The sequence below is a fragment of the Passer montanus genome, unplaced genomic scaffold (genome assembly GCF_014805655.1).
Source record: "Passer montanus isolate IOZ18808 unplaced genomic scaffold, ASM1480565v1 scaffold5, whole genome shotgun sequence".
In the NCBI taxonomy this organism is placed as follows: domain Eukaryota; kingdom Metazoa; phylum Chordata; class Aves; order Passeriformes; family Passeridae; genus Passer; species Passer montanus.
In genome coordinates this window covers 3,357,338-3,371,682 of record NW_024369929.1, presented here as the reverse complement: position 1 = coordinate 3,371,682, position 14,345 = coordinate 3,357,338, and the positions used below count along the sequence as shown (strand labels likewise).

At 37.5% G+C, this 14,345-nt stretch overlaps 1 protein-coding gene across 7 annotated transcripts in view; it reads left to right on the top strand.

Moving 5' to 3' along the window:
- The window catches only part of FAM189A1 (family with sequence similarity 189 member A1), an 86,326-nt gene that overhangs the window by 40,212 nt on the left and 31,769 nt on the right, over positions 1-14,345 (top strand). For all 7 annotated transcript variants that reach the window (XM_039723215.1, XM_039723214.1, XM_039723213.1 and 4 more), the window contains exons 3-4: positions 7,239-7,349; positions 12,979-13,110. In XM_039723215.1, coding sequence (XP_039579149.1) covers positions 7,239-7,349; positions 12,979-13,110 — 243 coding nt within the window. The remainder of the gene's footprint in view (positions 1-7,238; positions 7,350-12,978; positions 13,111-14,345) is intronic.

The window sequence follows — 14,345 nt, the reverse complement described above, 5'->3', positions numbered from 1 at the left end:
TATTAGACTACTCACATTGTTGAAGAAAATGTATTAATTTTTATTTACTGATTTATCTGTTTTGTTTAAATATAGATTGTTGCATACAAAGCTAAGTTAGCTAATTAATTCCTAGCATCCTAAATGTCTGAAGACCCTAAACATCAGCTTTCTTTTCCTGTTCTGCTGTTGTTATGGAACATTTTTGAGACACAGTGTCTTATTTGTTAATTTTTAAAGACTTTCAGTTTTTACTTCCTTGGAGTGTATGTTGGAAGGAGAAATTAATTAAACTAATATGGCTGAGGTAGTTTCAAATTTTAGATCTGGCTTATGTGGTCAAAATTCTATTCAGAAAGCATTATATTTGAAGTTCCTATTATCACACTGTTTATCAACTCCTCTTTTCCCACCTGACTGTACAACTGAAGCAGTTGTTTTTGAAGCATTTCAAATTGACAACATTTTGAGTAGCATTAATACAGGTTAGTGCTGTTTGATTTCTTTTCCCTTCAAAATAACACTTTAAGTTTCGTGTATGTGGATTTTTTATTTAGGGGAGCAGTCATGCATAAATGTAAATGTCAGTGACAAAAATTAGACAATACAGCTACTATTAAAAAAAATTGTCCAAATGACTTATTTTGACTGCACACACAGTAAAAATTATATGATTATATGAAATAATTTATAATAATAAATTGTTATGACAAGGTTGTATTGTTGCACTATTAGCTACAGATCATTGAAGGATTGCTTTGATTGCTTATTTTCATGTAGCAAACTTCAAATTAGCCTCTTTAGCATATTAGCTGGCAACTCCCCATTGTCCTTCTAATAGATTATCAGACAAAACCTAAACTTGTTCTCTGCTCTGAAACTAATTACCTGCAAACTATTTTTGTTACAATTACTGTTAGAAGTGTGTCACATTATTTGAATGCTTCAAGAGATAGCTTGGATTTTATCTGGAAAAAAAAGGTTACAGCTCCTGTTGTTTCTCTTTTATATAGTCTGCAGGCCACTTGATGGTGCTTTTGGGTCCCTTCCAACTCAGAGTATTCTGTGTTTCAGAAGGGTGTAGATACTAAAAGAGTTAATTGGAATAGAAAGAACAGAAAATTAGTAGATGCTGAAATATCTGCTTTTGACAAATTTCTGGTTAATGTTTCTGAGCTGAGAGCACAAGGTCTTTATTACTAAGTCATGCCCCCTCTTACAGTTTCCTAAAAGATACTACAATAAACAGTGTAATTGCTGGAGCTGTAACAGAGCATTACAGAAATAACAAACACCTATTGCTGTGTGTAGAATGTGACAGTGCTGCACTCACTTTGTCTTTCAACCTGATCCCACTTGAGGAAATTGTCTGTATGCCCATTGCTTCAACTGACAGGGAATTTCTTGGAGGTATTGAATACCTTCTATTATGAGATATTAGGAGACTTGTTTTGATATAAATGAATCTTTGCATTTGTCTGTCTCACTCTGCTCCTTTATACAGAGCCAAGGTTGCATTTTTGGATTCCAGGGTTCTTGGAAAGCCTTGGCAGCAGCTACAAACCCCTCACTTTATTGATGATGTTGTTGTTTGCTGCACAGTGAAACAGGAGGAAACCAAACTGCTCCTTCTGGTCTTTAAATAGGTGTTATTTTGTGTGATGCAAATTCTGCTGCAAACACCCCGTGCCCCTCTCTGTTGCCCACGGGGCTGTTACCAAAATTCACATAATTCCCCAAAGCTACAGCGTGCTGACTCTTGCTGGAAGCTGATTGCTACTCTGGCAGTAAACAAAATACAGTCAGGGGAGGCATCATTTTTTCTTGTAAATTGAAACCAGTAGCATTGTTTATAATCTTAAACAAAATCGTATTTGAAGTTAGAATTTTCTACAGAATATTTTAATAAAAATATAGAAATGAAGATACAACCAAGCAACAAATAAGAAATTAATGAAATTCCAAGATCTCTCTGAATGAAAGCAAGTTAATAGGGCCATAAGAGAGTCACTAAAATCCCATACACCAAGTTCAAGTTCAGAAGTTTTCATCTGAACTATTTAGCTTTGAAATTAGAAATAGTTGCATGGATTTAAATATTTATACTGAGATTTCAGCTTTCCTTTACAAAGTTAAATAGCCTCACTGGAGTCAAAAGGAATTTAATCTGGAGAATATGTAATTTAATTGAATAATGACAGGAATTGAACAGGCTGATACAATTTAGAATAAAACAGGATATAATTTATGGTTCCTAACATAAAAGCATTAAAATCTTTAACCTGATGCTGTGCCACACTACAGGGAGTATTTCTGCCTATTTAATATACAATGTTGCTTTAGACTTAGAGAAAATATTTTTGTTCAAATCTTTATTTTAATTCAGGCAAAAAACAGGGAATACTGAATTAAACAGATCTGAAATGCCAACACTTTTCATCCTGTCTCTTCTTGGCAAGCATTGAGAAATCAAGAAAAAGAAATCTATTATGAGGCAAATAATGGGAAGATAAATTTTGTTGTTTCTTGTACACTTGCAAACCATGAGTCAAGAGTGCCATTTCTGTTTAGTAAGGGTGTAAAATGGGCTCATTTAAAATTATATGTTTTATCCATTTAAACCTATAATGTATAATGAGCATTCAGCATCTGGCTGATCCAACAGGTGCCTTCTGGCTGTACCCCAGATAATCTTGCATTAACTTAGTCCTGGCACTGTTGCTGATCTCACTGCTTCATAGCTCTTGGTGGTGATCAATTTTCAGGTTTGCTTCTGGTGTTTAACCTTCTACACCTCTGTCAGGGAAACTATAAATTCTGTAGCACAAATAGCAATAAATGTTACTGTCTGCAGTTCATGTAAGACAAAGTTCTGGGAGCAAAACACCTTGGGGCAAGTTTTTAATCTACTTATACAGTGGTTTATAGAGCCAAGCATGTTTACCTCTGGCTATTCTTGCTGTTTCACGAATAAGAAATGTGTGTGTTAAAAGGAATGTATTTTAAATCTCATTGAATATACCCACACATATTTAAAGTGATTAGAAAGAAACCCGTAGTACCTCGTATCAAAGTACAGTGTATCAAAAAAATTGCTTTCTGCAAATTATTTCAGTGTCAACCAAAGTTCATTCCAGGAGATTTTCTGACCTTTCAGGAGCTGCAGGACAGGAATTAACAGGAAATACAGGCAGACACAGTGTTACAGGTGCAGAGGATTGGCAGATTTACAGAAGGCAGACTGTCATGGCAATGCATGGTTTTATTCAAAGCACCCTGCACAGGAGAGTTGAGTAATATGCTTCATCAGCACAGAGGGTAACCTTTTCTCCCAGTGTTCATGTCTTGACTACCAAACCACTGCAAACCACCAGGGGAAGTACTGATTGAAATGCCAGCAATGAAGAAGCAATCCTGTTTCATATATATCTCCAAAATGAAAGTGTGAGGAATGAAATAAAATGTTGCTTTTAGAAATAAGGTTTCATGTGATACAATATTTACATCTCTTTTGGAGGACTTTAATTATTTTGCATGTAGAAACTTCTTCCTGCTTGTAGTAGCAAGTATTTCTTCAAAATGTAATGTGTGCTGCTCCTTTTTACTGTGCTCTTGGTGTGTATATATGCAGTAGTGAGTGGGTGGTTTGGGTCACTTAAAGAATCCCCATCAAAAGTATTGGCAAAACAGGGTTTCATATAAATTTGTGAAAGTCACAGAATCATAGAATGGGTTGGGTTGTGTTGGGAGAGAGATCACCTTGTTCCACCCTCTGCCATGGGCAGGGACAGCTTCCCCTAGACCAGATTGCTCCGAGTTCCATCCAGCTGGCCTTGAGAACTTCCAGGGAAGGGGGATCCTCCCTGAGCTGCACCCTCCCTCAGCTTGGCCTGAGGCCCAGGACAGCGCTGGCTTTCTGGGCTGCAGACACATTGTCAGGTCGTGCTGTGCTTCTCATCCACCAACACCCCCAAGTCCTCCTCCTCAGAGCTGCTCTTGCCACATTTTTTGGTAGAAAGCTGCATATGGACAGAAAATCTAAATTGTTAATGTCTTATGTTGCAGGTCACAAACTGCAGTGCGTGCTAAAGTTGGTGCATTTGTTTTTCCCCTTTTTGCCTCCTATCAATTCAAGAACAAATTGTGAAAGACACAGTAAGGGCAAGAAGGTGCTTTGAGCCAGCTATCTCAAGGATTAAAGTTCTTGGGTTTTCAGGTAATACAGTTTTAACAGTGCCTTCGGGAAAGAAGATGAAAGGAAGTCTAAAGCTTATGGAAAAAACAAAAGAGAATAAATTACTTGAGGCCAGTTGTGAAGAAAAGAGAAATATTAAGAGGCAAAATTGAAAGTGATGAAAAAGAACAGAGGGCAAAGAATATATCAGCTTCTGTAAATCCCTTTGATTTTTTTCGTGGTATCCATAAAATTAAGATGATTTGCTTTGGGACATTCTGAAGGCAGGTGTAGGGTTGTATCTACATTTAAGAAATGTGGAAGGAAAAAGTGTTCATAAATATTCTGAGAATACTAATAATTTTCTAAAAGGTCAAGTTATACTCAAGAGAGAACTACAAGCAACTTCCTTTATAATGGAAAGATAATATAAACTGTTAGTGCTTAAGTTTTTTAGTTTTTTATTCTTTCATTATGGAAGGGCACTTTTTCTGGGCTCTCCCTTGCAAGGCATGGAAAGTGCTGATATTTTCATTCTGTGCAGATGTGTGTGGTGTGGTCTGTTGGGACTGCAAAGATGCAGACCCACTCTTGATATGCTCTGCATATTTATACTTGAAGTTGATCCCAGAAATGGAGTAAAATGGGGAGCCTTGTGTGGGTCCATGTGCAAGATGACATCCCATGTAGTGAGTTGTCTATAATTTTAAATCATTGCACCCAAACTGTTTAGTTTTGTGGAATTTGTTTAGGACCCTGGTAACATTTAAATAGGAAGTCCTATTAACATTTCTTCTACAGAGTCCTTTGTATAAAATATAAGCATTGACTTCTCCAATTAGTTCTGCTACCAGCAAGTCATAATAAATCCATGGGCTTTGCTTTTTGTTCATGCATGAGTTCTTGGTGACTTTTGGAGCTGTGTGGCATTAATGCTCCTTGCTGATTTCTAGGAATATTTTAGCTTGTTTATATGTTGTAAATAGAAAGGTGAAGAACATAATGCTGTAGTTTTAAATCAGCATTAAGGTGTCATAGCCCTTCAATATCTGCCTTTCTGTATTCACTTCAGTGTAAGTTTTTGCCCTTGATCATTGGGTTGACTGTGTATTATACTCTTTCCTTATAGTTTCATACTGCTCCTTCCAGTATGTCACACTGAGCTCTCAGACCAAATACATTGTTCAGTATCTCTCTTTCTGAAGAAAATTTTAGCTTGGAAATTAGCCATCCTTGACCTTGTAAATAATGTATATCTGACTTAATCTACAGTGTTTCATAGCCTGATGTTGGGGCTCCATCAAAATCCACAATGGCCACTCTTTCAAAGGGTTGCAGATGTGTTAATTTTTACTGCTGCACCTGTGCCAGTGTTAGAAAAGACTGATTTGTGATAAAATAATGAAGCACACTGAACATATTTTTTAATGTCTGTAAATGTGGTAATTGATGCTTTTCTGCCTCCTTTTCTCTGTTGTGGCTTCTAGTATTGTGGCAAACTTTACCTCTGAAGCTGTGATAACAGAGTACCAGATGTGTCCCACTCCATCAATAAAAGGCTTTTTTTGGTATTTAGCTGAGAAGCATTAAGGAAAGAGATTGGAAATTCTTCAGTTCTTTTTATTAGGATCTTTGTGCTCTGCAAGAGGCAAGGTAGTTTCAAAAGACTTGCAGAGGACGTGAATCTCCCCCTTTAGCTCCATATCCAGATTAGGTAGTTCCTTGCCTGGGACATGAAGAAGTGAGGCATAAAACAGCAAATTGGGAAGACAAGTGTGACAGAGAACCTCAGTATTTGATATCCTGTGGTGGCTGCCACTTTGAAATGCAACTCCTAAACAGAGAGTGAGGCACAGACCCACCCAGATGAACAGGAATTCTAAGAGCCTGTTTCATGTCCCTCTTGTCTTTGCCAGTGACAAGAGGAAGAGGTTACCTTGGAAACACCAATAGAGGTTTCTTCATTAATGAATGCTGATATGGAGCAAGTACTGCAAAAAATAGATAAACCTGGTGTATGTTGCAGCCCTTGTTGTCAGCTGTGATGCTTGGAAGAATCTGAAGCTGGCAACTAGCGTTTGTAACACAGCTTCTGTCCTTTGGTTAATACTGTGGAGTTAGGAGGTTTTGTCCAAAAGCACCAAAAAAAAATGTACAGCCATTTTGGATTTAAGGTTGTCAAAAATATTCCTAGCACATGCACTGACAAAAGATAACATCTTGTGAGAACAGTCAAGGGCTGTAAACTGTGAGCATGCATAAGGAAAAGAGATGCAACAGAATTTCTTACTAATTTCATATAATACACTCACGCTCCTGTTATGGCAATGTCAGCACTGAATATTTAAGGTGGCCACACATCAGGCACACGTTTGTTCTCAGCCTCTTACTGCTTATGCTGTTCCCTATATGTTGAGATTTTTCTCCCCTGACTGCACCAGGTTTTCGTACATTTAAAGCAATAAAACAATAATTAAACTGATGGAATCAGGTTAATGCTTGTTTTGACATATTTTGAGATGAGAAAAAAGGAGTAATTAACACCATGAGTAGTTGATATGGAGGATGCTGCTTAAATTGTAATTGTTTAAAAACCAAGTATTTATATATACCCAGAATTTTATTAATTCTTTTTTCCCCACCTTGTAGGCACTCGTGATATGTGATATTCACAAATACTTTTCCTGTTTGAGATACCCATATCCCCATCAAAAGGATTTAAATTGTTTCAAGACTACATCTGTTTATAATAAAACATTTTTCAAATCTTACTTTTTAGTAATGCTTGGTAATAAAACCCATTAAATTTTCAGAGTATGTGATAGAGGTGGGAGATAAATGGATTATTTTGAAATGGCTGGAGGAAAACATATAATAGCCATGTCTAGTTTTGATTTAGCTTTCACTTACAGTGCAAGACCAAGGATGCTGTCAGATTAAGTACCCTACTCTCTTTAAAATACATGAAATGTTGCCATCCATGTAATTGTGTGACAGGCTGGAAGTTCTTGAACATCTAAATTATATTTGTTCCTTGTTTGCCTCTTGAAGTGAGTAATAATAGGGTGCTTGGGGTTTTTTCCAGATAACCTTTTTCATGCTGCTGTCTGCAGTGTGTGTGATGCTGAACTTGGCCGGGTCCATCCTCTCCTGTCAGAATGCTCAGCTGGTGAAGTCCCTGGAAGGATGTCAGTTGGTGAGTGATGGAAAACACGTTTCTTACCAAGAGCAAGGATTCTGTTTTTCATCTGTTAAGGTTTTACACGCATTCCTTTAATTTCTAAAACAGTAGTTATTTAGTAGAGCGATCTATATGTGTTACAACCTAAAAAACCATTTTGGTAAAATTGTGAGTTAAAGTGCTAATGAATTTAATGTTTTGCCACCTCAAAAAGTAACTTTTAATATCATAAGGATTGAATTTTCACTGTCCTGGTAAAAATGATGCTTCAGCAGAACAGGTGGAATTGAGGCCACATCAGAGCAGCGTGGTGGTTTCCATTTGATGTCAGCAGGGTCAGGATTCCTTCCATCCAGTGCTTGTCCAGGCAGTGGATTTCACATCAGGAATGTTTTGGTATGTGTGTGCTAATATTTTGTTTGCCAACCTGAGTTGTTTTTCTTTTTCATTTCCAAAGTAACGAAAGTTACTTGTGTTAAATAAAATACAGAACAATACAAATTGTCATGATGCGGTATGCTCTAAATGACAAGGTACAATTTACCTAAAGCCTTTGTGTTTTTATCTCAGGAAAAAAAGCACATACACATTGAATTCCAGCATATTTTCTGACTTCAGCTTGTGAAGATGTCTGCAGAAGTCAACTCATGACTGAAATGTTTGAGTTTAAATAATAAGTGTTCAAACTGTAGTTTGGATTTTCAGAGCCTGATGAAATGCTAAGTAGCTTTGCCACAGCATGTTGTACTCTATAAGGGCAAGTTAATTTCATTGTGGCTGTTTATGATATTGTAACTGTTTAAAAAAACAAACAAACAAAAAACCACCAACAAAAAACCAACAGTTTCTTCTACCCAGACCTCGCTCTTGAGGTTTTCCTTGCTCAAAATCCCATTTCAGTCAGCTGGGGACTTGCACATGAATATATTGCCTTGTCATGTTGCAGGGCTCATATATATGGAATTCTGGAGTTCTGTTCTCATAGACCACCCTCTGGGAGGGATGCACTGTAGAGAACAGCACTGCTTTATGATTAAGCACAGGATTTGACTCAGAAGGTGGTGATGTATTATGCTGAGCATATTTAATTACTTTATTACCATTTTTCACTCAAAAAGGAAAAATCCCAGTTTCTTAACAGCTTGTTCCAAGTGTATATTTAATTTTAATTCCTTAGATGGCTCTCTTTAGTGCTGTAGATCTGTGTAATCCTGCACTATGTGACTGGTGTACATTATAAAGTCTAAATCCTTTACTTGCCTCCTAGGATACAAATGTACTCTCTGGGGATGCAGCTCTAGGAGTCAAAATCCAGCCTTTGCAGACATGTGGTTTGAAATGTAGTTAACATCCCCTGTAACTGAACCAGTAAATTTCCAAGCACAGTATACTAAAAAAGTGAAATTAAAAATAAATTCTGTTTTAATTCTGATCTTTCTGTCAAACTCATTCATGGTGAGTGCATGGCTTTAGAAGTGATAACAGTATCTACTGTACTATGGAGTTCAAATTCAGCAGGGTTTCACATGTAGTGTTGTTATTTGAAGAAAAAGAACGAGACACAGTGGTCTTATTTTGCTTTAAACACTGGGGATTTATTGTACATTCCATAATATGTATTTTTGTGTGAATATGAGAAATGTGCTTGCCATATGTTAGAATTTGAATGTGTAATTTGTGAAGTTGGTATATGTGCCCTTTATCCTGCAGCTTAGCAACATGCAACACTGACGGGGAAAAAGGGCAGTAGCTTTAACGCCTTGTTACGAAAAATTAATTGGAATTTTTTTCCCCATAATTAGCTGCAGATCCTGTAGCCAAAACCTGAAGATACTGCTTTAAATCAGTGAGTGTACAAGAAGTTACACACTCAAGCTGTTCATTAATGTGTATAGGAGAAACATTTATGTATAGGCATTTCTTTTACAAATAATGGTTCTCTGAAAATTGTTCTTTGAAAATAGGGGTAGAGCAATTAATATATTTTATGTTCTATTACTGCACAAGACAGAATATGTTTTATTTCTTCATCTATATTGTTTATTTATTGAGCTTACTGTCTTGTAAGTCACTTATTAATTTAAAAATAAATGCTGCAGTTTTAATTAAATTTAGAAGTTATTATTATTCAGAAAAGTAGTGGTAGTGTCAATCTCTCTTTTTTTTTTTTTGGTTGTACAGCTGAAATTGGCCAGTGGTTGCAGTAACACAGTAACACATAAAGGAAGACTCTTCTTTCCCCTGCATTCTCTTTAGCTGGAGTAGACAAAGCAAGGAAAAGTGGAGCAGGTACAGGTTCACAAAGAGCTGAATGGCAGAGCCCAGGTCCAGACCTGAGGTTTATTTGTATTCCATTTTGCACTGGAATTAAACTCAGGTCTGTGCATATCAAAAACCAATTTTTAAAATTCTAGGAAAAAGAATATACTCTGTTTTGTTCTTAATAATCTGTCAGTTTTTAGTCTTGATATTTCCCTACAATGCAACTTTATCCTTACTGGATCCTCCCATCCTTCCCTCTGCATAAGTACTAGAACTGACTGGAGTTCCTTCCTCTGAGTGCAGCAGTGGAGCTTTCTTGTACTTCAGTGCCTTGTCATCAACTTTGGAACTCCCATACTGCATTTTGAAATTTTTCCTTCCCTTTTAAATGTTTCCTATAAAAACCCCTGAAAGTTAATTTAGAAGAAGTAAATTCTATTACTACTTGTACTGGAAGACTTCATTTGTATTAAGGAGGTGGCAGAATGCAAAGTAACAGTGTTAGCTAATTCCTAATTTGTCCTGTTAGGGGAGGGGGTGTGTGCACTTAGCAGTCACATAAACAAACAAGCTTCTTTTCAGCAGCATTGACAGAATTTGATTAGTTGATACAGATTTAAAAAAAACCAAAACCATAAAGCCTGTGAGAGTGTGTGCATGTATTTGTAATAAATCTGGAAGGTCCTTTCCTTTTTTGATTAATGAGTTTTGTGACTTTTGAAGTAGGAGTACTGCTTTTTGACAAAACAAAATGAACTTACAAGACAATTTATGCATATAGGCAGCTCTGGCTGATGATTGCAATCTTAAATATGGTTTGTATGAGGGTGTACTGTGCAACTGGCACAAATATGAAAGCACACAAACTCTGCTGTGGGTACTGACTAGCATGAGTAAGAATCACGAAGTGGGACACAAATATGCACAGGATGGTGGGGGTATGTGCAGGGGATGAAGTGAATGATGAATTCTTGAGCTCTGCCAGCCAAAAAGAGATTGAAACACAGGCAGTTTTGGAGGCACTGCTGGTGTAATTGTGTCTGGGGCTGGCAAACACCAGCCCAGCAGCTGGAAGGAGTGATCCCAGCCCCTTCTCCCTGTGCCAATGCAGATTTACTGTCAGTGCTGCTGTCTCTGTTTATGGAGTCACACAGTGAGTGGCCTTTGAGATGTGATTTGGGCTAACAGTAATCCACTTCTCCTCCTTCCTTCCTTCCTTCTCAGATAAAAAAAAAAAGTTAATTTTGGCACTGTTTAGGTCACAGAATAGCTGTATGAACTCTTGATCCTGTCTGCACAAGTGTGAGACTGCAGCAGGGCACAAAGGGGCATTCTGGAGGCTCAGGAGTGCTGTCAGCTGCTGAAGAGCAGTGACCAATGCAGTTCTCCCATGCAGTGACACCTACAGCCTTTGGTCCTGCTCCCCATTGCAGGAACACAACTCAGCAAAGAGGCCACTTCACAAACATGGGAGGAAAAGGTGCACAACAAGGCAAATTGATAACAATTCTCCAAAATAATAGGCTTCCAATCTGGTAGTGAATTTTGGGTGGTTTTGAATATGCTATGATTCTTAAGATGGCCCTGTGCTTTGCAAAAACTGCCATATAAAAAAATAGCTTTTAACTAATTTTAAGAATTAAATTAAAAGAAGGGCTACTGGGCAGCACAAAGTTATGGAACAACTTTCAGAATGAATTGAGAATCTCCCATAAATGAGGAATCTTGACCCAGCCTTTTGAGCCTCATCTTTGTGACCCCTGTTCATTACATGTGATACAGGTGGCCCTTGGGATCTGTATTTCACATTAGCAATGCCAGGTACATGGCCTTTATTAAACAGGGGCAGCAAGAATCAGAATAGATAATCTTGTATTAGAAAGCTCTGTCTGAAGTCCATTTTCCTCATTGCAAAAACATTTTAGCAGCTGAAACCTATATTGATTTGCCAGGTGTAGCCTTCTGGGCCCTGGCCTTGGCACAGCTCTAAATTCAAAGTGTGAGTTCCAAAATTCCTCAGCAGCATTTCTCAACCCCTGAACCATTTCCAGAGAGTTTTGGGAGCAAGACCTCCCCAGTGACAGACAGTGCTTTGATTTTACATTGGCTTGAGGAGCTGAGGTCAGCTGATCATAAACCATTTAGTTGGGTTTTGCTCAGATATTTCACCTTTTAAAAGAAAGTCTTAAAAGATTGCAGGAATTGGAAAAAAACTAGTCTGAAATTCTTCAAGCTGCTTTGTAGTGAAATTGTATGCTAATGAGAAATAAAACCCACAACTGTCACAGAGGTGAGCAAACTATGTTTTTTCTTTATTTCCTTGTTGCTGGCAGAGGGTATGACCAGTTTCTGTGAGTTGCCACAGACAATTATTTCCTGTGCTGCCTTGGAGAATATGGGAAATGGTGTAATTTACATACCCAGTTTTTTCTAAAGCATTTTACAAATTGTGCTGGCTAGAGGGCAATCTGGAGTCTCAGGAGCTGAAGTCCCCTGAGATAGCTCCTGCCCTGAGTGTGCTTTCATCACAGTAAGCAAGCATTCAGTCATCTGTACCTCATCTGGAGAAGCTTATTATGATCTTTTAATTGCCTCTTATTTTTGCTCTTCCATCTGCTGTCCTGGTCACCAGCATGCAAAGAGAGAGTGCTACATAAGCCTGATAGGGGTAGCATTAAAAATACATATATTTAAACATATAACTTTTGAGATCATATGAACAATTTAAACATTCTTTGTGGTCTAAGAAGTAAGTAAATATTCTGTTGAAATTATTCTATGTGTGAGGCTGTGCAAGGTAATTCTGCAAGGAATGCTGGTACCTGTTTTTGTTCAGGAAATTGGCAACATCCTAAGAGAATTTGATTTAAAAATAGCAAATGTGTATTTGCATTTGGATTTTTTTTTTTGTGGATTTGTGTCTGGAAATTTTGGGGTTTTTTAAATGCAAAAAAGTAACAGAGTGATTCAGATCTCACCACCCAGCCACTGTGCTTCCATCTTTACTTTGGGAAATAAAGGACTGATTTGTGATCATGACTCCTTCACTTATTTTCTGACCTCTTTCTGTTATTTTTGGTTTTCCCACATTGGGTATGATTTTATGTTTATTCACTTGAGTTATTCTGGTTTCACCTGCCCCTGCAAAGCAATTTTTTTTCAAAGAGGCATAAAAGGTAACACTTTTTACATTGAATCCTCGTTCTGTATTTTACCTGTTTTTATAGCTTATATTAGCCATTGGAAAACATTCTGCTCCAAAGGTTCTGCACAGAGAATTTAATTTTGCATTTAGTAGTCATTACTGTAACTGTAAATACCATTTTTGGTAAGGGTGTTTCTGTTGATTTATACTTTTTCTGACCTTTTCTTTTCTCCACAGATTAAATTCGACAGTGATGGTGTCTGTGTTTGCTGTGAAATGCAGCATCAGACATCAGGCTGCAGTAACCTGGGAGAAACACTGAAACTGAACCCTCTGCAGGAGTGCAATGCAGTGAGGCTGACCCTCAAGGTGTGTTAGGAGACAACTAACTGTTTATTGCAGTGCTAACTTAGCCAGACAAAGTGTGTGTGAAGGGAGCAGCAGCTGCTGTTCTGCCTTCATCCATCCTAACGTGCAAAAACCATCTCTGTCACAATGTCAGCATTTGTGTGGGTAACTGCTTTGGTAAGGACTGCTCAAGAAACAGAGGTTCAAACTGGCTATGGTTCAGGTATCTTTCACTTTGCTGTTCTGAGGTGATGTTTTATGATATTATGGTGAATGCAAACACAAAGTGTTGCAGAATGATGAGGTAACTCCTGATGTGCTGCTGCCACAAAGGCAGCCACGTCACTTTGGGAGAGAAGAGTGAGTGTTCTTTCTGGCTGATGCTGGAAAGCTGCTCACAAACTGCCCTGCAACGCGGTAATAAGTTCAAATCTTGTAGCATTTTGTGATGATGAAAAATTGAGAGCAAATACTAAAAATATTGTATAAGTGAGTTAGAACTCAGTGTGATTGCTGCCATCATTGCTTCACTTCATTATCACCAAATGGGAAGGCATTGATGCTATGTTGTTTTGAAAAATAAAAAGGAATCAATGAAAGAACTGCTCAGCAAAAGGAACCCTAGGCTGAGAGGCAGATATTGATTCATTCTAGGTTTAGTTGCATGATCAGCAGAACTCTGTATCTGTGACTCTCAGTTTCAAAGTATATACTTTAATAAAATTAATAGAAAATAATGGCGTGAAGTAGAGAAATTCATTGTGAGAAGGATCTTAGGGAAGTAGATTTTCTCAGGTGGGTCCTGAGAAAGCTATAAGATATTTGAAGATATATTTTAAAATTCAGAATCGATAGAAATCCTATACAAGGTATGTAGTAAATAAATATTCTTCAGCCTTGTTAAGAAAAAGAAAAAAAAAAAAGCTACCACCAATTAATGTGGATGAGGTGGAAGTTAAAACATTTTTCTATGGCCCCAAAATTAAGTGAGAAGTCTGTCTCAGGTTTTAATGAGGATGATGAAGGTAACAGAGCAAAAATCTCCTGGGCAGCAGGAGTTTAGTAAGTGGAAAAGGAGCATAAGTTGACATTGCTGGTCAAAACATAACAGTAACAGTGAAATGTATTACAAGAAGGTAACTTCTGAGAAGGACATTCCTCAAAGTATGACAGATGCAGAAACATGGACCTGTCATTCAGGAAAAGCTGACTTGCTAATCCCATGAAAATAAAGATTGAGGGAGCATATGTTTGCT